Source organism: Miniopterus schreibersii (assembly GCF_964146895.1).
Source record: "Miniopterus schreibersii genome assembly, chromosome: 4".
Lineage (NCBI taxonomy): Eukaryota > Metazoa > Chordata > Mammalia > Chiroptera > Miniopteridae > Miniopterus > Miniopterus schreibersii.
Genome location: NC_138105.1, coordinates 56,324,246 through 56,347,251, shown reverse-complemented (window position 1 = coordinate 56,347,251; position 23,006 = coordinate 56,324,246). Strand labels below are relative to the sequence as shown.

The following is a 23,006-nucleotide window of genomic DNA, read 5'->3' as shown; positions in this document are numbered from 1 at the left end:
GAAGCAGTACTAATCTGCACAGAGAAAACAATCAGAGAGAACTACAGAACATTCAGAAGGTTGCATTTGCCTTTTCCTAACAACCCAGGCCAACTAAACAACACACTGCAGTATTTAAAGGACGATCGAGAACCTGTTTAAATTAGAGAACCGCCCAGCCGCATGCAAAATATACCAACAGAGGATTCATAGCAAGGGGATGGTATTACCTCTTTTATGTAATTCCCTCAGGGGAATATAGTCTCCTCCCCCGTCATAAGGCAAATAAGGATCAGAAGAAGCATCCATGATTAGAATTTTAAAAAAGAAGAAGAAAAAGAAAAGCTTGCTAGCTTAAAAAGACAGTGGCATTTCCTTCACCCCTGCTGCAGCAGGCAAGGGAGATGCCATATTTGATGAGGGTTAGGACTGTATGTAGTTGGATTCGCTGAAGCCACTGTGTTCTTCCACAGTGGATGATGTCATCAAAGGGAAATTATTGCAGCCCGGTTGCTAGTGGCTACAATCTGGCAAGGCTTGGAGGCGGAACAGCCTCCTTAATCAGGTCCTGCTACGTATGATGATGACTAAGCTCCAAGAATAACAGACAAAACTGGTTTGAGAATTTTAAAGCACTCACAATACAGCTTCTACAGCATCAGTGGCAACTACAGTAAGACAACAGACCTTATTTCATTTTGATTTTAAGATAAATACACAGGGGAACAAAGCATTTAATATAGAGATGTGAAGAGGAAATTCTGGAGGTAAACAATGCCCCTTTTCATTTCTAATGTAGAAAAATGGGAGCAACACTAATAAGGTGGTGTGACTTTATAATATACGTGTACTAATTTTTATATAGTAATGTCATGTGAGTCATAAATAACTATCAAAGACTTCAAGGGACTTGGTTTTAAAAGTCAATTTTTAATGACCTAAAATATACTTCAGACTTCTGTGAGTTCAGAAAATTTAGTATTTTATCTCCCTAATCCCCTCCAGCAGCCTCTCGTTTCCTTCTTTCAAGAACTAACTAGTAACACATTCTGCCTTTTGAGGAGAAAGAAAACTTATCAACATAATAAGTAACTTGGCTATTGTTTGTGAAACAATGCAAAAAGAGATTTACTAGGTAGGAGATTTTACTATCCTACCTTCCTATTTGTCCTATCTCACAAATATTTTGTGCTTTAAAAAAAAGGCTTTTAGCAAAATATGTCTCAAAAGGTAACTTCCAATTGGGTCTTTGCTGGAAATTTTTATGAAATTCATAAATAAAGCAATTATTTTTGTTTCAAACTGTAATTCAAAAAAAAGAGCTGATACTCATAATTTTTACAGCTACCCTTGAGGTGATTCTTCTAGACTAGGAGACTCTCCTTCCAAAACAGCAATCTTATTGCTGTGCCACTAAATAAAAATGTGCTATTCATTAGAAGCAATTCCGTAAGACTCGGGGGTTCTGTAAAATTTGTTTCCTAAGTATTAAATGAGCCAACTTCTGAGGTCCGCTCCAATTCAAGGCATTTATATGAGAATTGGGATAATTAAAAAAGAGAGGACACACATGGCAGTAAAGAGAAGAAATTCTACTCAGTTTGTCTAGTACATTTTAGTTATTTGGGGTATCTTTTTACAGAGGTTAAATAAAGTTTTTTTATATATCAAAAAGTGTGAACATCAGAAAAAAAGACCTCACAAAATCCCACCTGGGATTTAAGGAAAAGGGTTTAGGAAAGAACAGACTCGAATTAATACCATAAAATCTAATTCTGATTCTAGCTATTAAACATTTATGATATGACTCTGATTTTTTGTTTTTTGTATTTTTAAAATTTTCTTGGAAATACTTTTTTTAAAGGATAGCTTTGACAAAGAACTAACTTTATTACATTAAATTTGGTCCTTTGCAGTCCTTTGATAAGTAAAGTTCTACTATTATAAAACTTCAAAACTATGTATGACAATCATAAATAATTTTTATATTTACATTCTTTCATGCCGTTATATAAAATGAAAAAACTACAAGGTTTCCTGGTATTTGTAGGTACTCTCTTAACCTGTTTTTCCTGATTTACAACTTGGTCACAAAAGAAAAATGGAAGTGATAGCTAGCTAGTACTAACCAGAAGGGGAAGAATACCTTCTCTATAAAATATACTGACAGTGTTGCATAAATAAAAGTTTTGTATCATAAGTAAATAATTTTGAATTATTTTTAGTTAACAAAAATTTTGTGTATGTGTGCATGCATATACAATATATAAATTGTACATATTTTTATAGAATTCAGTTTAGAATGAGACACACCAAATTCAACAATTGTTATCACCAAGGAAGGCATGAGGTAAAGTAGTGACGATGATGGCACATTTAGTTTTTACTTAATATAGTTCCACATTCTTTAAAATTTTTAAACAAACATATTACATATTTACTTTTTTACATAAATGTATTACTTTTGTAATAAGAAATCTGAAAATTTTTTAAATTTCAAAGTAAATCTCTTACGCTTATGGGGTCCATAGCTGCCACTTTCTCTTATACGAATTATTACTCAGGCTACAGTGCTTTATAATTAGACTTTAGAAAAAGATAAAGTAGACTGGAAGGTGTGGCAAAAAGAGGACTTTGACACAGATTAGGTATTACCAGATTAACAAACTAAATTACAATTTTGAGTGGGGCTGAAGTGGAAAGAGAACAGGACAAATTTGAGAATTCCGAGGTACAGCTGCGGGGGTTGGGGGGCTCAGGATGGAACTTCTGAAGAACAAAAACACTAAAGCAGCAGCACAAAAAAAGCCTTAAAATTTAGAAGGGGAAGATATTTCTACTTTCAAATGTACCCTAGATTTGAATATCAACTTGATGTGGGATATTGGGTAAATCACAACCTCTACAAAGTATTAAATCACGGAGGCAGAACAGATGACTACAGATGACTAAGGTATTATAACTATGTATATATATATACAACATATGACTATAGTATTATAATGTTCAAACTTTAAGCCCTTCGTAACACACATGATCCAAGAAGCCTACAACATTAGAATTACTTAAAAAAATGTTTTTTGCCTTTAGATCTAACTACCAATTTACAGGAAATAGGGAAAAAACAGAAAAATGTGAAATGACAGCTCAGGAACACAATCAGGAAAACCCAAATTAGGAAACAAATGACCTGATTTCTTCAATAAATAAATAGTAAGAAAAAAGGAAGGGAAGGGCTATAGAATAAAAACAAAACAAGTCCTAGCCAGTTTAGCTCAGAGGGTAGAAGGTCAGCCTGCAGACTGAAGGGTCCTGGGTTCGATTCCAGCCAAGCCCACATACTTTGGTTGCTGGCTCAATCCCTGGCCCCCGTAGGGGTGAGTGCAGAAGGCAACCAATCAATGTGTCTCTCTCACATCGATGTTTCTCTCTCTCTCCCTTCTAATCTCTCTGAAAAGCAGCGGAAAAAATATCCTCAGGTGAGGATTAACAAAAATAAACAAATAAACAAATAAAAACAAAAAGACTTAAAATATATATCAATTTCAATGTACAAGTTTTTTATGAAACAAATGGGGAAATGTGAAATTGACAAAATATTTTATTTTAAGGATAATTCAGTTTTAGATGTGATAATAACCTTAAAGGAATTCTTGTAACTTAGAGATACAAAATGAAATATATAGTCAGCAAAAAACCAGAGCTGGATTGTAGTTAAAACAGTAAAAATATATTTTATTCAGGACTATTGCAATGGGGGAAATGCGACCTCAATATAGACCTCGGCTCAATTCCCAACACAACAAGGAAATGGGAATTTATAGCCAACGAGGGGGTTAGAAGGTTTCTCAATAAAAAATTACTAAAAGGATTAGGATTTAGGATAATGCTAAGCTTCTAAAATTAGCTTGGGAGTCTTCCACCTCTTGAACCTTTTGGAATACTTTGAGACACATAGGTGTTAGTACTTTGAATGTTCGGTAAAATTCACCTGTGAAGCCATCCAGTCTAGGACTTTAGTTTGTTGAGAGTTTTTTTAAATTACTGCTTCAATTTCATTAGCTGTAATTGATCTTTTCAGATTTTCTGATTCTTCCTGATTCAGTTTTGAAAGATTATATGTTTCTAAGAAGTTATCCATTTTGATCAAATAAAGACACTACAAAGAAAGAAAATTATAGACTAATATCCTTGATGAACATAGACGCTAAAATCCTTAACACAATATTAGCAAACTTGATCCAGCAATACATTAAAAAGATCATACACCATAATCAAGTGGGATTTATTCCAGGGATGCAAGGATGATTCAATATCCACAAATCAATAAACATGATACACAACATAAACAAAATGAAGGATAAAAACCACATGGTCATATCAACAGATACAGAAAAAGTATTTGATAAAATCTAGCATCCATTTAAATTTTTTAAAAAACTCTCAGAAAAGTGGGCATAGAGGGAACATACCTCAATATAATAAAGGCCATATATGACAAACCCATAGCCAACATTATACTCAATGGGCAAAAACTACAAGTGTTTCCCTTAAGATTGAAAACAAGACAGGAATGTCTGCTTTCACCACTCTTATTCAACATAGTATTGGAAATCCTAGCCACAGCAATCAGACAAGAAAAAGAAATAAAAACCATTCAAAATGGAAAGGAAGAAGTAAAACTGTCATTATTATAGATGGTGTGGAGAACCCTAAAGATTCCACCAAAAAACTAACAGAACTGAAAAAATGAATTCCGTAAAGTAGAAGGCGACAAAATAAATGTCCAGAAATCAGGTGCATTTTTATACACTAATAATGAACTATTAAAAGGGGAAACTAAGAAAATAATCCCTTTCACAACTGCATCGAAAAAATAAAACACCTAGGAATAAATTTAACCAAGGATGTAAAAGACCTGTACTCGGTAAATTATAAGACACTGAAGAAAGAAGTTGAAGATACAAACAAATGAAAGCATATATTGTGCTCATGGGTAGAAAGAATTAGCATCATTAAAATGTTTATACTACCTCAAAGGAATCTACAGATTCAATGCAATTCCTATCAAGATACCAATGGCATATTTCACAGAACAGGAACAAATATTCCAAAAATTTATATGGAACCAAAAAGACCCCGAATAGCCACAGCAATCTTGAGAAAGAAGAATAAAGTTGAAAGAATGATTCCATATGGTATCAAACTATACTACAAAGCCATAGTAATCAACAGCATGGTACTGGCATAAAAACAAACATATAGCTCAATGGAACAGAATAGAGAGCCCAGAAATAAACCCACACCTTTATGGTCAATTAATATTTGACAAAGGAGGCAAGAACATACAATGGGTTAAAGAAAGTCTATTCAGTAAATGGTGCTGGGAAAAGTGGACAGATACATGAAAAAAATGAAATTAAACCATCTTCTTACACCATACATGAGAATAAACTCAAAATGGATTAGACTTAAATGTACAACTTGAAACCATAAAAATCCTAGAAGAACGCATAGGCAGTAAAATCTCAAACATTTTTCATGGCAATGTATTTTTTCTTTTTTTAATTAAATTTATTGGGGTGACACTGGTTAATAAGATTACAAAGGTTTCTATTGTACGTCTCCATGATGCATGATCTCTATATTGCATTGTGTGCCCACTACCCAAATGATACTTTTTCTGATATATCTCCTCAGGCAAGGGAAACAAAAGAAAAAAATGTGAACAAATGGACTATATCAAGCTAAAGTTTTTGTACAGCAAAGGAAACTATCAACAAAATGAAAAGACAACCCACTAAATGGGAGAACATATTTGTCAATGATACATCTAATAAGGGGTTAATACCCAAAATTTATAAAGAACTTATAAAACCCAACACCAAAAAAAAAAAATCCAATTTAAAAAATGGGCAAAGTACCTAAACAGACACTTCTCCAGAGAGGGCATACAGATGGCCAATAGACATATGAAAAGATATGCAAAGTCACTAATCATCAGAAAAATGCAAATTAAAACCACAATGAGATATCACCTCACACCTGTCAGAATGGCTATCATCAATAAATCAACAAACAACAAGTATTGGTGAGAATGTAGAGAAAATGAAACCCTTGTGTACTGTTGGAGGGAATGCAGATTGGTACAGCCACTATGGAAAACAGTATGAAGTTTCCTCAAAAAAATTAAAAACAGAACTGCTGAATGACTCCTTGATTCTACTTCTGGTAATGTATCCAAAGAAACCCAAAACACTAATTTGAAAGAATATATGCATCCCTATGTTCACTGCAGCATTATTTACAATAGCCAAGATTTGGAAGTAGGCCCCAGTGTCCATTAGTAGATGAGTGGATAAAAAAGCTGTGGTACAGCATGGCCAGGCATGGCTCAGAGGTTGAGCATCGACCTAGAATCCAGGAGATCACGGTTTGATTCCCAGTCAGAGCACACGCCCACATTGTAGGCTCAAACCCCAGTCAGGGGCGTGCAGGAGGAAGCCGATCAATGACTCTCTCATCACTGATGTTTCTATCTCTCTCTCCCTCTCCCTTCCTCTCTCTGAAATCAATAAAGACATATTAAAAAAAAAAAAAAAAAGCTGTGGTACATTTACACAATGGACTACTACTGGGCCATAAAAAAAGAAGGAAATCTTGCCCTTTACCACAGCATGGATAGAACTGGGAAGCATTATGCTAAGTGAAATAAGCCAGTCAGAGAAAGATAAGTGCCATATAATTTCACTCATGTACAGAATCTAATGAATAAAGTGAACCAACAAGCAAAACAATGACAGATTGATAGAGAGCAGGCTAATGCTAGGAGAGGGGACTTGGGAAGGAGGGAGTGGGGGGGATTGAGCAAAATATTTTTTAAAGAAGAGAGAAAATACTCATGGACACAAACAACTGTGGTGATTGCTGGGGGACAAGAGGGGTGGAGGAAGGTGGAGGAAGGTGAGGAGAGTGGGGGATTCAGGCTGAACCAACTTTACAGGATTCTTGCCAAAACTGAGCAATACTAAAACAAGTCCAAAGTGAGACACCTAATTGGGAAGAGAATTCAGAGAAGCCTGACTGAAGTTTGATCAAGGAGAGATACTTTATCAGTATATTCATCTATCTATCTAGCTATCTAAAATGATGCAATGTTTCAGATTTATTTCAAAATAACTGGGAGAAGGAAGTAGAGATGAAACAAAATTGATCATGAGTTGATAATTATTTAACCTAAGTGATTAGAACATGAAGGTACATAATACTTTTTCCTATACATATGTTTAACATTTTCTATAACATTTTTTTAAAGAAATGCTAATAAATATAATCACTTGTATGAGATAAACATTAACAAAAATTGCATCCTTTACTCCTCAAACTAAATATATTACTCCTAAAAGTGTCAGATTAATGGTAGCTTACCCATTAAGTATAGGTGCTTTACATTTGTATCTGGACACAATATATGACATTGAGCTTTAACTTGAGTTGTCAGTTCTCCTCCCTAAGCAAAAGCATCAAAGGAAAAAAAAAAAAAGAAATAGCACAGCTTTCAAGAAGGACAATCAAATCATACTAGTTACTGCAGCACAAAAGAGAGAGGACCTAGTAATTCTCAGAAATGACAAGCTAGAAAATAAATATAAAAAACAGAATGGTTTTGCAATGTTCATCCCTCACAAACGAAAGACATTTTAGCTCTCAACATGATTACAAGAATCTCAACTAAAACACATGGATACAGAAAGGCTGAAAGTAAAATGATTAAAAAAATGGTGCATGCAAACCCTAAACCCAAAGAAAATTTGGAAGCTATACTGATATCCAAGGAGGCTTGAAAGAAAGTATAACTGAAAAATAGAGTCACTTCACAGTAAAAGTAAGGTGGTTCGAGGTTCGATTCCCAGTCAGGGCACATGCCCGGGTTTTGGGCTCGATCCTCGGTGGGGTGTGTGCAGGAGGCAGCCGATCGATGACGCTCTCATCATTGATGTGTATCTCTCTCTCCCTCTCCCTCTCCCTCTCCCTCTCCCTCTCTATCAAACCAATAAAGACATATTGAAGAGAAAAAAAGTTAATTGCAGGAAGATGATAAATCTAAGTGTGAAAGACACAAAAAATAAAACTTCTAAAAGAAAATGGGAAAAGACCTTCATGACCTTGAGGTGTGGGAAGTTATCTCAAAACAAAAACACAAGAGGAAAAGATTAACTGGATTTCATTAGAATTGATGACATATTCATCAAAAGATGCCAGTAAGAGAGCAAAAGGGTATACAACAAGCGGAAAAATTTGCAATGCATATATTTGACAAAGGACTCATAATCAGAGTGCATAAAGAACTCTTACAAAGTAGGCAAACATACCAAAGCACTTCAAAAGAAGCAATCTAAAAAGCCAATGGCATACAAAAGGCACTTCAACCCATAAGCCATCAGGCAAATGTAAATTAAAATCAAAATTCAACTACTGCACCCACACGATAATAGTCAAAATTTTTAAAACTCATATCAAGTATTGGTGAAGATGTGGAACCAGAACTCTCACACATGACTGGTAGAATGTACATGCTACAACCACTTTGGAACTATTTCTGACAGTACCTGGTAGCACTGAGATTCACATACCCTGTCATCTAAGAATTCCATTCCAAGACATAAATCTGACAGAACTGTGTACATAATGTGCACTAAAACACATGTAAATGAAAATTCACAGCAGCATTATTTTATTAACAGCCAAAATCTGAAAGGAAAAAACCCTAAATATCCATCAACAATATAGAATGAATAAAATAGACAAATTGCAGCATATTTACACAATGGGACACTTCATGGCAGTGAAAATAAATTACCTACTACTATAGTCAACAACACAGATGAATCTCTAAACATAAGTAAATGTCACCAGACCCAAAAATGTGTATATATACACTCATATATATAATTCCATTTAAATAAAGTTAAATACCTGAAAAATTCATCTACAGTGATAGAAATCAAAATAGTAGTTACCTTTGAAACTGGAAGGGGGAATGAGGGAGGATTCTGGTAATGTTTTATTTCTTTTTATTTATTTTTTTATTTTTTTAGAGAGAGAGAGAGGAAGGGAGGGGGAGAGAGAAACAGAAACATCAATGATGAGTCAATCATCGGCTGCCTCCTGCACACTCCCCACTGGGGATCGAGCCCCCAACCCAGGCACGCAACCGACCAGGAACTGAACCATGACCTCTTGGCTCCTGGGTTGATACTCAACCGAGCCACGCCAGCCAGGCTGTTTCATTTCTTCATAGAGAAGTAGTTAGTTATATGAGGTATTCATTGTAGAAATTCATCAATTTCCACACTTAGAATTTGATGATTGTTGTGATGATTAATTTTATGTGTGAAGTTGACCAGGCTAAGGGATGCCCAGATAGCTGGTAAAACATTATTTCTGTGTATGTGTCTGTGAGGGTCTTGCTAGAAGAGATTAGCATTTGAATTGGGAGACTGAAAAAAGAAGATGCTCACACCAATGAAAGTAAGCATCCTCTAATCAGCTAGGGATCTAAATAGAAAAAAAAGGCAAAGGAAAGGTAAAATTGCTCTCTGCTTGAGATGGGACATAACCTATCTCCTTGGACAACATCAGCACTCCTGGCCCTGGGGCATTCAGATCAAACTGGGACTTCTCCACTGGTTCCCCCGGTTCTCAGGCCTTTGGGTTTGTACTAGGATTACACCAGCAACATTCCTGGGCCTCCAATTTATCAGATGTCAGGTCATGGGACTTCTCCGCCTCCATAATCATGTGAGCCAATAAATAGCTCATAATAAATCTGTTCCTACCTATCAGTATATATCCTTTCAGTTCTGTTTTTCTAAGAACCCCAATTACAATTGTATACATCTCTGCATTATGTAGTATTTAAATTTTAAAGTTTATCCAAATAGAATTTTGTTTGGGGGTAATGAAAATATTTGGAACTAGAAAGAAGCAGTAGTTGCTTCACAACATTATGAATGTGCTAACTGCCACTGAACTGCACACTTTAAAAGTGGTTTCATGTTACATGAATCACCTCAATTTAAAAAGTTACCCCAAAATGCAACCTCAGTAAAACAAGCATATACTGATTAGTAGATATTCATGACTACAAATATTAAGAGTTGCAATGCCAAACTTACCAACTACTGTGTCACTATCTAACAAATTGTCATCTTCAGAAGTTTGAAAGTCCATAAAGACACCTGCTCCATCTAAAAGTTCCTCATCGCTACTTGCACTTGTTATACTGTTGTAGCTGTTTCTATAGTAGCCTCTATGGAACAGCTGCTCAGACTCCATTGAGCTGTCCGGTTATCTGAAAAAAAGGGGGAAAAATTGTTTTAAAATCTTCCCAACATATAATAAAAATAATCTAGTTTAACATGACAAAAGGAAACTTCTGATCTCTGTATTGAAAAAAATACTAAGTTCATTCACTATAACAACAGCTAAACATCTATCAAGTGAAGTCTTTTAGAATGATGTAATAATTCTATTCTCACTATGCAGCTATAAAAAAGAATGAAGAATTTCTTCAAGTAGGGGTATCAAATAATCTCCAAGGTCAATTCTTAAGTTAAAGAACAAAGTACAGAGAAGTGTTTACAGTATACTACAGTACATGTGGGGGCAGGGTGAATACAGTATATACTTGCTTGTGCATGTACAGACTATCTCTAGAGGGATTTCCAAGAAAGTTGCCCACAGGAGAAAGGAACAAGATGGCTGAAGTAGAAACTGTCCCTTCTGTATATTTTAGCAGAGACAAGCATTAATTTTAAATACTATAATTTAAATTCTTTTAATATTAATTTCATTCTCCTTTCATCATTTTAAAATTTAAATCTTCAGAGCCCATAGTCAAATATCAGTCATGGAAAATATGATAATATGTAACAATTTTCATCTTTTCAAAGCAGATTAATACCAAACAAGCATATGTTTTCATTGTTCTTACTCTCTACACTTTAAAAATAGTATTACTTCTAATTTAATTTTTTTTTTAATTACATCTACCTACTTGCTCAACATCAAATTGGTAGACATTAGCAACAGACTTGGAAGGTTCATGTGTGGGAATTGCAAGGTAGTTATAAAAATTGTGTAACTGTTATTGTTGCAACTACCTAGTTTATATAATAGGAAGAAAGCAAAGGGGAGGCCAGATATTATTAGCATGGTCATCTGGTAATCATTATAAGCTACAGCTTCACACTCCTTAGGGAACCACCGGTCCACTCACTGCAGATCCCTGGGGGAAAGGATCAAACAAAGGGGGAGATGAGAGCATGTGCAGTGAAGTTGGAGTGATATAGGGAAGGTACTTGCTTGTCAGTCTAGCCTGGGAAACAATGGATTGGCTAGGAGGTTGGCGCCAACGCAAGCCTGCAAAATCTCGGAATAGTTAAAATCTCCAGACAGCCCTGGCCTTGTGGTTCAGTTGGCTGGGTGTCATCCTGTGCACCAAAAGGTTGCTGGTTCTATTCTGTCAGGGCACATGCCCAGGTTGCAGTCCCCAGTACAGGATGTGCAGGAGGCAGCTGATCGATGTTTCCCTCTCACATCAATGTTTCTCTAAACTCTCTCTCTCTCCCTTCCTCTCTCTCAAAAAATCAATTTTAAAAAAAATCCCCATACAAAGAGTTCCCTCTCACTTGCTTGTCCCCTGTTCTCTCTTGCTCCATGGCCAGCGATCGCCTGAGTGCTCGCCTGTTCCCTCTTCACAGTCATGTGGCCTTAAGTAGCTGCATGGTCCATGGTCCATGGCCACGCTGACCCCACACAATGGAATGCAGCTGGGAACACAAGCTGAGCTAGTCAGATGCTGGACTGTATTGGACTTTAATGTGGAGCAAAAATTCTGGGCAATGGCCTTAATCTTGGCCCTGCTGAAGACATGATTGGACTTTTTCCATAGCAGGATAAAAGGAGATAGGACCTTGGAGCAGAACCCCCTTAATTTTAAATCAATAAAACTTCCACAGAAGTCTACCCTCCCATGGGGCCTCAGTAAATTATTTTCCCCACAGCACTCTAAGAACTCCACTTCCACCAATAACAAAACCAGTAAGCCTTATAAAACAACTTACTACATGTCATAATAAGTACACACAGAAAATAAAAGATAAAAGGAACTAAGCATACTCCAATTCTAGTGCTGAATTCTAGTACTGAAGACTTGAAGTGTTTTAAGACAGTCTCTTGTCCTCAATAAATTCTCCTTCTGCACATGGAAAACAACCTCAAAGAGCTATAACAATTAAAAAATATTTGTAAAGCTTTTATACATTTTTTAGTAAAAATAAAATATTGCTTTTTTTAAACAGATTTATTACATAAATTTCCTAGTTTAGAGAAGGTGAAGTTTTGAGATGCTTTTTATTCTTAGCATCTGGTAGTGACTGGTACATAATATATGGATAATAAATGTCAAATTGTTTATTCAAGCAATGAGGTAAAAAATATAAATGTATTGATTTTTCGATAAACAAATATTCTCTATAACAGCATTAATCTGGTCTTGGGAGAACAACCAAAAACTAGCACATAAATTACAAAGAAAAATTTAAATACATAATGCTTTACAACTTTATTATTGCTTTATGGTTACCTCTACCAAAGATGACCTATTATTACATACTGAAATTTGTTAGAACATACTAATTAAAGCAAGAGTTTTTATATTTAAGGTAAATGTTAAAATAGAATAGTATAAAAATAGCTGTTCATACTAAGAATGTTGCAGTGTCCATAGAGGCAATCAAATTAAATACTGTGGCTCTTGAGTAAATAACCAAAGGCTTTTTAAAAAAGCATTAATAGTTCAAGAATCATTTTAATATTGATGTACCAAAACATTTAGACTAAGATTTTGCAAAGAACACAAACATTCTATTCTTCACTTCTTTATGGGATAATCAGACCAGAAGGGCTTAATACATATAGCATACAAATAAACATTAGTTACAGGCTTTCTGTATACTGGGATCTCAATCAGCAACTTCAAACATAGCTCCTCCATTTTATCCCTAAAAATCCTTCAAGAACCGTAAGTATTAACTGGCAACTTAACTCTTTTTTTATTTTAAATATACCTTTATTGATTTCAGAGAGAGAAAGGGAGAGAGAGAGAGAGAAACATCAATGATGAGTCATTGATCGGCTGCAGCCCGCAACCCGGGCATGTGCCCTGACCAGGAATCGAACCCTGATCTCCTGGATCCTAGGTCGATGCTCAACTGCTTGCCATGCCCGGCCGGGCTGGCAACTTAACTCTTTCAAAATGTTTTAAAAAGTTAATTTCACTAACAACTCTGAAGCATCTAGAACTCCACACCTTTCTTTATAACAAGAGCAACCAACTCTATTCCAAAAGTTTAAAAAAACTCAGGCCTGCATGGGTTACTATTTCTATAAATTTGATAACTTAAAAAAAAAAAACTAACCTAATTAGATAAGGCTCACTCAGTGTAATCTCTCTACTTAAGGTCAGCTGATTTGGGACTTTAATTACATCTGCAAAATCACTTCACAGCAGCATTTCATGTTTGAATAACTGGAAAGAGACATCTGTATTCCAGGGGATACAGATCTTGGAGACCATCTTGGAATTCTGCCTTCCACAATATCCTCCAATTGTTAATTTTTTTTAAAAAACCTACTCTTATTAACCAGAAACCTACAGAGCTGTTTAGCAGCCACTAGCCTTGAAACATGGCTAGTCCAAATTGAGGTGTGCTCTAAGGTAAAACATCTACTGGATTTCTAAGACTTTATAAGAAAAAAATCAAATACTTCATTAATAATTTTATATTGATCCCATGTTGAAATAATACTTTAGATATATTGGGTTAAATAAAATAAATTATTAAAATTAATTTCATCATTTCCTTTTTTTTACCTTTTAATGTGGCTCCTAAGAAATTTAAAATTACATATGTGGTTTGCAGTTACAGCACAAATATTTTTATAGAACAGCACTGCTATAAAGGATTCAAATCTATGATAGCATGAAGGAAATATAAAGATGCGATATGGGCCCGGCCGGGCGTGGCTCAGCGGTTGAGCGTCGACCTAGGATCCAGGCGATCGGGGTTCGATTCCCGGTCAGGGCACATGCCTGGGTTGCGGGCTTGATCAATGACTCTCTCATCGTTTGATGTTTCTATCTGTCTTTCCCTCTCTCTTCCTTTCTCTGAAATCAATAAAGATATATTTAAAAAAAAAAAAGATGTGATATGGATACCAGTGTTATAGGTTCTAAACTCGATTCCCAGGCTTGCCCACAAGCTGCTATTTAAATCATAATACAGTAACTGAAATTCTGCATATTAAAAAAAGATAAAAACGATATTATAGTCCCCTTTCCTTTTTGAATTGTCAGAGATATATTCAAAACATTATGATAGACACACACAGCTTGCAAATATATTTCTGCAGATTTACGAAGATTATAGCGATAACCAATGAAAATCTTCAGAGATAAAGCCTGGTTTACTACTAAGTTCCTAAATGATCTACATAAAATCACCTTGACCTCTTCTAATCTCTTCTAATCTGATCTCCACCTGGCAGCCGGAAAGGTCTTTTCTAAAAGCAAGTCGGACAGTAATCTCTCCCCACTCCATGAATTAGATTAGTCGTAATCGTTCTCACCACCCTTAGCAGACAAACTCAAACATAGCAGACAGCCCTATGTAGTCTGGCCTCTGCCTAGTTCTCCAGCTTCATTTTTTAGTGTATACTTCTTATAAGTGCTCTTGACTCACTAATCTTCTTCCTCTCAGTCCTACCAGGCTCTTTCCTGTCTCCAGCCTCAGTGCCTTTATTGCTCCTTCTGCTAGGAACATGCACTTCTCCTTAAGTCCTGAAAATTGGATAGGTTGATTTCTCATACTTTATTCTTATTTTTCAAAACTGTATTAGTTATTCTAGTTCCTTTGCCTTTCTATATAAATTTTAGAATAATATTGTCCATAGCTACAAAATCTTTCTGGGTCAATTAAATATTTATAGTATGAATTGAATAACAAATGTGTAACAAGTGAATGGCTCATCTCTACTTAGATGTATGAGAACTCAAATTCAACAAGACCCAAACTGAATAAATAATTTGCCCCAAACTTGCCTGTCCTTCTACTTTCCCTATATGAGTTTACAGGATCACCATGTACCTAGTAGCCAGAGTTAGTTTTCAGAGTCTTTTTATTTTCAAAGAATAGTTTATTGATTTTTAGAGAGGGGGGAGAAGAGAGAAACATCAATGTAAGAGCACAACATCAATCAGCTGCCTCCTCAGGTTCCTTACTGGGGATAGAGCCTGAAATCCAGGCCTGTGCCCTGACCGGGAATTGAACTAGCAGCTTTTGGTGCACAGGATGATGCCCAACCAACTGAGCCACACTGGCCAGGGCTCAGAGTCATTTTTTAATTCATTAGCAACCATTTACTCAGCAGCTAGCATATACCAGGCACAAAGCCAGGTGCTGGGGTAATAAGATATGGTCCCTATTCCCAAGGCAGTGCAGGTGAAAGACATACAAATAACTACAGTATGGTACTATCGTACCACAGGAGAGGTATATACAAGGCATTTAATACTGAAAAGGAATAAGCATGCTGCCTGGGAAAATCTGTGAACACTTAGTAAGAGAGGGAAGGTTTCCACTGAGTATTAAATTATTAGGATGAGTTAACTAGGCTAAGTATGTAAGATGAAAAGTCAATACAGGCGCGCACACACAAAAAAAGTGCAAAAACACAGCAGCATAGTAACAAAATCTGCTCGGGTAGTTTGTAGAAGTGAAGAGAAAGGGCACTAAAGAGCTGGAGAGGTGAGCACAGGCCAGATCAAGAAGGAAGGGGCTCGTGTCACGCTAAGGAACTTACTTACTCATTCACACACGCGGGAAATAAAGGGAAAAAAGAATTTTAAAAGAGAAACCACATGATCAGATACAAATTTTAGCACACCAATGCTAGCAGCAGTGTGGAAGGCAGATTAGAAGGGCAAGAGGCTGAAGGACTAAAGATAGGGAGAAAAGTTAGGTGGCCCTTATTCTAGCAGACCTTTGCACAAGTCTAAATATAAGATAGTGAGGGCATACTGAAATAAGGCATAGCAATATGGAGGAGCAGAAAGAGTTTTGAGGAATATTTAAGAGGATGTGGTAACTAATAAAATGTGGGGGATGGTGAAGAAATTTAAGGTATCTGCTAACTCTCTGACTTGACTTACTCAAAACAGTTGAAAGAAACAAGATTTTGTCTCCTGCCGCTTGCAGGACTCAAGGCCAGAGCGTTCTTTCCAACTGTAGGATTATACATGCTCTTCAAGGCCAGACTACAATGAAGGGAATGTAGCCTAGCCCCCAAACTGCAAACACGAAGCAGTACACCACAAGGGGGGAGGGGAGCAGAAACAGGAAGACCCTGCAAACCAGTGGCTAGAGAGCCCGAGGTGGTACACTAATTTTTCAGAGCTTCCAACAACGTTTCACCTCGCTCATAAAGAAGACCGGCTAGGGCTGAAGACCACAGCTGGGTGTCAAAGGTGTGTCAGTTGGCTATCTAGCTGGCTAGTAAGCTGACAAAAGTATGCACAATCTGAGTGAACGAAATGAAAATCCACCACCCCCACTCCAAAAAAAGAAATGAAAATCCCAAATGTTAGCAACTAAAGAGATGGATAAAAGTCTCAAGAGCAATGATGGCAGGGAAGTGAAACTGATTGATCTAGCCATTTGTATGTAAGAAGCATTTTCATATAAGTATTTTAAGAACTGTATGTGCTGAGTACAGGTCAAATATTAAAATGTAACAGTAAATTTAAAGAATAATTTATTCAGTCTCTAATGTTTATAGAACAGCTACTAATGTACAAGAAATTGTGCACAATATAAACACAATTTTTATTGATTAATGGCATCATATTTGTATAGGGCTTACACCTTTCAGTAACTTTCACAATAAATTACTTTATACACTGTCCTCAAAATGGATGTTGTAATCTTTCCCTATAAATTACTATATATCCACATAATAGAAAGCAATACAGGATAGATGTCACAGAAGACAGAACTGTTACAAGAGGTCAGAGAAAAGACCACTGTACTTGACAATAAGAGAAGGCTTCTTTGGAAGAGACACAAGTAAGTTGGACCTTAAAAGGTAAATGGGATTTTATGGGGCAGAGATGGGAGAAGAGGTTAACTGAAGCAAAAGTACTGGCATGAATTAAGCTATGGAGCCAAAAAGGCAGCAAATATATCTGGAGATGAGTATGTGCACAGAACACACAAGTCCAGTAAAAGGTTCATAGTCAAATACGCATGGGTAATAAAGCATATCCTGAGTAAGGTTCTTGAAAAAACCTGCAGTAGAAATTAACTTCATAAACAAAATTTATGCAAAGCTTCTCAAATTTATTTTACCAAGGAATGACCCCTCCATCTCATATAACATCATGAAACTCAGGTTGTAACATTACTGTAGCAAGAATTTATTCTGATACAAATTATCAACCCATACAACATATGACAAGAAACTGAGTTATCCCAAAAGTAATACTACTTGATATTTTATCCTTACTGTTAATTAAGTTAGCTGGATGTCCAAATTGCTATGCCTTATGTATTTTTCTTCAAAAAAATATGCAATGGAAAAACTGCTAAAGGAAATAGCTATCTACTCTGAAGAAAACTTCCTAGATTCATAAAAATTTTAGTGCCACCCAAAAGTTAAATGCTAGAGATTTTAAAAGGAAAAACACATACAAATATTAGGCTGAGGCTATAACAAGGAAGAGAGGTAAACAAAAATCAAACAAAACATGCTGTGGAAGGCTTACACTTTGAAAACCAAATAATTTTCATGACTTTTCAAGGCAAACTGTTCAACTGCTTTCTATAAGGTCAAGAAATACATTTATTTAACTAGGTTCAAGTCAAAGTCGCCAATTAAATCTCTCCATACTTCAGCAATGCAAATGGGCAGTTTCCCCACATGGGTTCACCCTCCATTTTATACTTAACTAAGGAACATTTATCTTTAAGAATCAAAATGAATCACAGCTACAATGTTTACATACACATGTGACTGTGCATATGAAAAAATGCGAAAGCAGGGTTTATTATAGTAGAATGAGAGTTTTAAAGAAATCTTTTTTCCCAGAGTTTCTGTAATTTGACATTACTTTTAGAATTGAAAAATAAATGAAACTATCTTGCCATCTCTCTCATGCTATCTTTTCTTCTAGCATTTTAATCAGTCTTACCTGCAATATAGTGCAGCCATTGAGAGCAAGAGCTTTAAATCATACTGCCAGGCTTCAGTCTCAGTTCTGACATTTACTGAGACCTTGGGGAAATTAATTAAATCCTCTATGCCTCAGTTTCCACACCTGCATAATGGGAACACTGGAAAGTACCTACTTCATGGAGTTGGTGTAAGAATTGAGATAATCCACAAAAACCACTTAGGAAAGATCCTGAATCATAGAATTCTCTCAATAGATATTAACACTTTTTATGTCATATATTTTAGGTCACCGCTGACAAGTTTGACTAGAAACTTAGTAAAAGTTCTACAAAGCAATCATAGTGGCCAAAACCCACAGAATACTGCTTTGATATCTGACCTACCATAGAGATGAAATCTGGCTTCCTGAGCAGTCTGAAAATTATTACCAACATGTCACAACAGAAAATGGAAAGCCTATCGCCAACATGACCTGGAAAATAGCCAATTTACTAACAAAATCATAACCTCAGCATAACCTGTTTCCTTGAACTATATATATCCAAAACCTGGTTAAATATTTACATTCCTAAAGAGGAACATATGATTGAAAACACGTGCTACAACAGTTTCCAAGTAACAATGTACGTACTAAACATTCATCTTGACTTCTTAAAATCACTTGACCCATTTTTCAAGTAAAGAATCAAAGCCTTTGAGTTATTAGACATGTGGTGACCGCATAAGGTATGTAAATGTATAATCACCACGCTGTACGCCTGAAAGTAATATAATATTGTATGTAAGCTATACCATAAAAAATAAGTCTCTGAAGAGTGTGGAAGATAGAACATGGGATTGGGGTGAAATGTCTCATGTATTCTGCCAACAGTGTCTGTTCCTATTAACCAGAGGTCATAAAAGCATATTCAATTTGAGAAATTCTGTGTAGATCACACCTGATTTTTTTAGCTATTCTATGCACTCAGCAACAGCATCTTTTACGATGAGAATCAACAATATATATTAGTATTTTAACTCCTATATGTACTCTTAAGCTATACAGACAGTATTTTCTAGTTATTCAGAAAGGCACATAAAGTTGACATCAGGTAAGTTACTGTCATACAGACCTCATCAAGAAAAAAATCTTCTAAATTAACACTTTATAGATGAAAACAAAAAGCATTTCTGGGAAGATTCAACAATCAATGGCACAAGCCACAGTGATGGTGCAGGAACTGAATTGCATCGAAAGTTTACAGTCTGCAGAACTGAACTTTTGAATTACAAAAAAAAAAAAAAAAAATTGGTATGCTCACTGTTGATTCAATTCTAACAAATACACAAAATGTCCCTGTATATCCCCTTCTACGTGCTCCAGTTTTAAAATACTATACAAATAACGCATATTATATGAAACACTGATTCCTGAGATTCTCGCGAAGCTTTCGGTCCAAGTTTAAGATCAAAACACAAACGTTTTATATATACACATAAACCTAAAGAAAGAAAAAAAAAATCAACATTTACTTTAAATTTGGGCAAATTTAGCTAAAGTAAATCCCACTCTCTGAGCTCAAATGTAATCTTTTCCTGGAACCTACTTCCATTCTATTCAAAGGTCCTTCCACGCTTCCTGGACAAAACGGGTGAAAACTGAAAGAACGCTCGCGGGTATACATCTAATCAGGGTGGGTTTAACATCACGCAGGTGAACCTATTATACTATAAGGTAAACCAAGATGACAGCCCTGGCGTCAAAGCTGACCCCACACCCGTGAACAGGACAGCTAACGAATTTTCACTCACAGAAGGCGACTCACCTTGCAGCTCAGAGGCATAGCAGAATCGGTGGCTGTGTTCTGCGCTGCCTTTGGACTCTGCATCTGTTTCAAACCTAAAGCCTAGCTAAAGCTGGGGCCCCGCCGAAGCCGCTCTGACACAAACAAGAACTACCGCAACTGGAAAGACACCTGGAGTTTCCTACCGAAGAGGTTACGGAAATTTTGCCAGGTGGGACTTTTCTTTTGGTCGTCCTTCCAACACGGGAGCAGCATTAAGGGAAATCCGCTTGCTCTGGGCCCTAGGACCAACCTGTTTCTACCCAAAACTAGAAATAAAAACCTCCAACATCACTTCCCTCTTAAGGGATTAAAACGGAATCCATGGTCTAACTCGGGAATGAAGTCGAACGGCTTTCAACCCACCACACCCTCCACCAACACGCAGCCGGATTCGGGCCGGCGCGGGCCAACTTGGACTCCGAAAAGGGAGCCGCAGGTTCCGGAGCAGACGGGCCCCGACCCACGGAAGGGGAAGGGAAGCGGCAAGCATCCGGATCCCGACAGGTGCGTCGGCGCGTGACGTCAGCGCGTAGACGTGAACGGCTGTTCCGCGTCCGGCCGCCCCGACACCTCCTCCTCCGGCCACGGTCGGAGCCGCGTCGGCGCCTATTGGGCAATGCGGCGCAGTGGGCGGGGCGGGGCGCCGGGAGGAGGAGCCTGGTGAGCCGGCGAGCGCCCAGGGTGCGCGTGGGCTGTGAAAGCCTCCCTGGGGTCAGCTCGCGCCGCTCTGGCCTTGCTGTCTGCCCCGCGGGTGACCTCGTCTCAGAAGGCCGCGGACGCGCGCCTGCCCCAGCGTCCTGCGAAGCTCCGTGTCCGCGCCGGCGAGCGAAGACGGTGCAACCCCGGAGCGGCGCGTGAAACGCCCGCGAGCGCGGGTCCCCAAACTGAAAAGCAAAAGCAGCCGTCGGCGAGCGCTCGTAACTACCGCGTAGGCCTGGGTTTAGACCGGCAGGCCCGTGCCGCCCGTGTTTGGAGGTCGCAGCCGGGAATGCAGTGGGTCACCTCGCCCGCTGTGTGCCTGACGTACAAGTAAAGAAAACCGATAACCCGAATTTAGCCCAACCGTATTTTCAGAAATAATGCTTGCAAGTTACGTATTTTGGAGGAAATATGTAATATAAAAACCGTTTCACAGTATAAGTTCAACGTATAACAACAATAGGATATTGAAGGGTTTTCATCGTGGGCATGACAGGATCAGTCGCCTAGATTTAAAAATTCTGCTACATCTGGGTCATCTATATTGGTCTATTTTCCCCCTGAATCATGTGAAAGCAGGATGCTGACATTATGATACCTTACCCCTAGGTACTTTCACATGCATCTACCAAGAACGATCTCTTAAGCACAATGAAAATACCATTATCACCTGTGAAACTAAAGGGCCAAGTCCTCCGACCCCAACACGCCTAAAATACAGGAGTTGGACCGGCCTCACAGTGCACAGCCACCTGCCACAGGTGATGAAAGAGCCCCTTTCTTCCCCATTACAGCAGGTGGTTTGGGGGGGGGGGGGTGTTTTGTGGGGTTTTTTGTTTGTTTTTTGAGAAAAGGAAATGCCCTTTGTAATACCCTCACCCAGGAGGGTTTTATGCCTTAAGAGGCTTGAGCACTAGTTTTTTCAGCTCAGATCTCTCCACCAGCTGACAACCTCGCAGATTGAAGTCACTCATTCATTCACATTCACTTTCTGATTCAGGGCCAGCACCAACCCATGAACCAGGTTTTCTCACTGTAACTTTATTTCAGAACCCCCTTTGGCCTTCCCTACATAAAAGTACAGGAGTTTATACAGTAGGTTTCTTAGCTCTGAATCTCAGGTTAGGCCTCTTAAACAAACAGACAAAAAAACACTAAAAGTCCTTGCTACCTAATCCTGAAACAATGAGATCTAGTCACTCAATATGTACAGTAATCAGAGGGCCATTCAAGTGACCTTTTCAGGATCAAGAAATTAAGCCTCTTGCAATTAAAATAAACTATACCCCACTATAATGAATATTCTAAAAATTGTTAATCTGGTTTATTTGGAAAGCCTAAAGATTAAAAGTTCTTCTAAGGGCATATCTTAGAACCTGCCAAAATTAGGAGTTCTCTCTCTTGTTGCCAGGAAAATCTACACTCAAAGAGAGGCATACTTTTGAGTGCAAAGAGTTGAAAATTATAGGCTATCAAGCAAAAGAGTTTTATTCTTTTTAAATCTTTTATAATGTACAGTGCTGAGTATCACCCAGATATTACCTGCTTCATGTTGTATAAGAAATTACCTTGATGCCATGATATCTTCCAAATATACTACCAGATGAGCTATCCTCGAGGTCATGGAAAGAAAAGCTCAGACATCCTGAGAAGCAAGGGGGAAAGAAAACACACAGAATAGGGTACAAATGAGATGGAAAGACTCTTGAATTGAAACCTGTGGTTATGCAATGTTCATTTGTCCTGTCTCTTTTGTTGGCACATACAGCCTTCCAGTTAATGGTATCTTAATTGGACCAGAGTTGAGGTTTGAGCAAGGGACCAACGATGGGAGGCACCAATGACACGCTCTGACTCTACTGGAGAGATGCAGGGGCAGGAATGTCTGGCCACAGCAGTAGCTTGCAGATTAACCTGCTGAGCAAGTACAGGTTTTGCACTTTTTCAGCAGGACAAGTGGGACACAGTATGATTTGACCACTAGGTGGCATAACTAAGACCTGTGAATGTTGAATGTCTCATGTATATTTAGTGTCAGGAATATATCATGTTTAATGAGTATTAGTACCTCTTGTATGTTTAGTGCCTCATGAATATTAGGTACCTCTTGATCATTTCAGCCTTTTTTATGTACACAAGTATATGCCCTACTAAATGTATCTATCCACTGTGTCTCACAGGTTAGTAACTTAACACATGAGTTTT

General features: G+C 37.4%; 1 protein-coding gene across 7 annotated transcripts in view; it reads right to left on the bottom strand.

The window, feature by feature from the left end:
* Positions 1–20,688, bottom strand: part of CLCN3 (chloride voltage-gated channel 3) — a 65,590-nt gene extending 44,902 nt beyond the window's left edge. For 3 of the 7 annotated variants that reach the window (XM_081134553.1, XM_081134559.1, XM_081134556.1), the window contains exons 1-2: positions 20,082–20,632; positions 10,158–10,333 (exon numbers count right to left, since the gene is read on the bottom strand). In XM_081134553.1, the coding sequence (XP_080990679.1) occupies positions 10,158–10,317 (160 nt within the window). In that variant the 5' untranslated portion in view covers positions 10,318–10,333; positions 20,082–20,632. Of the gene's footprint in view, positions 1–209; positions 509–10,157; positions 10,334–18,292; positions 18,384–20,081 lie in introns of those variants that run through there. The other 4 variants (XM_081134557.1, XM_081134554.1, XM_081134558.1 and 1 more) reach the window with 4 other exon arrangements.
* Between the last annotated feature and the right edge of the window lie 2,318 nt (positions 20,689–23,006).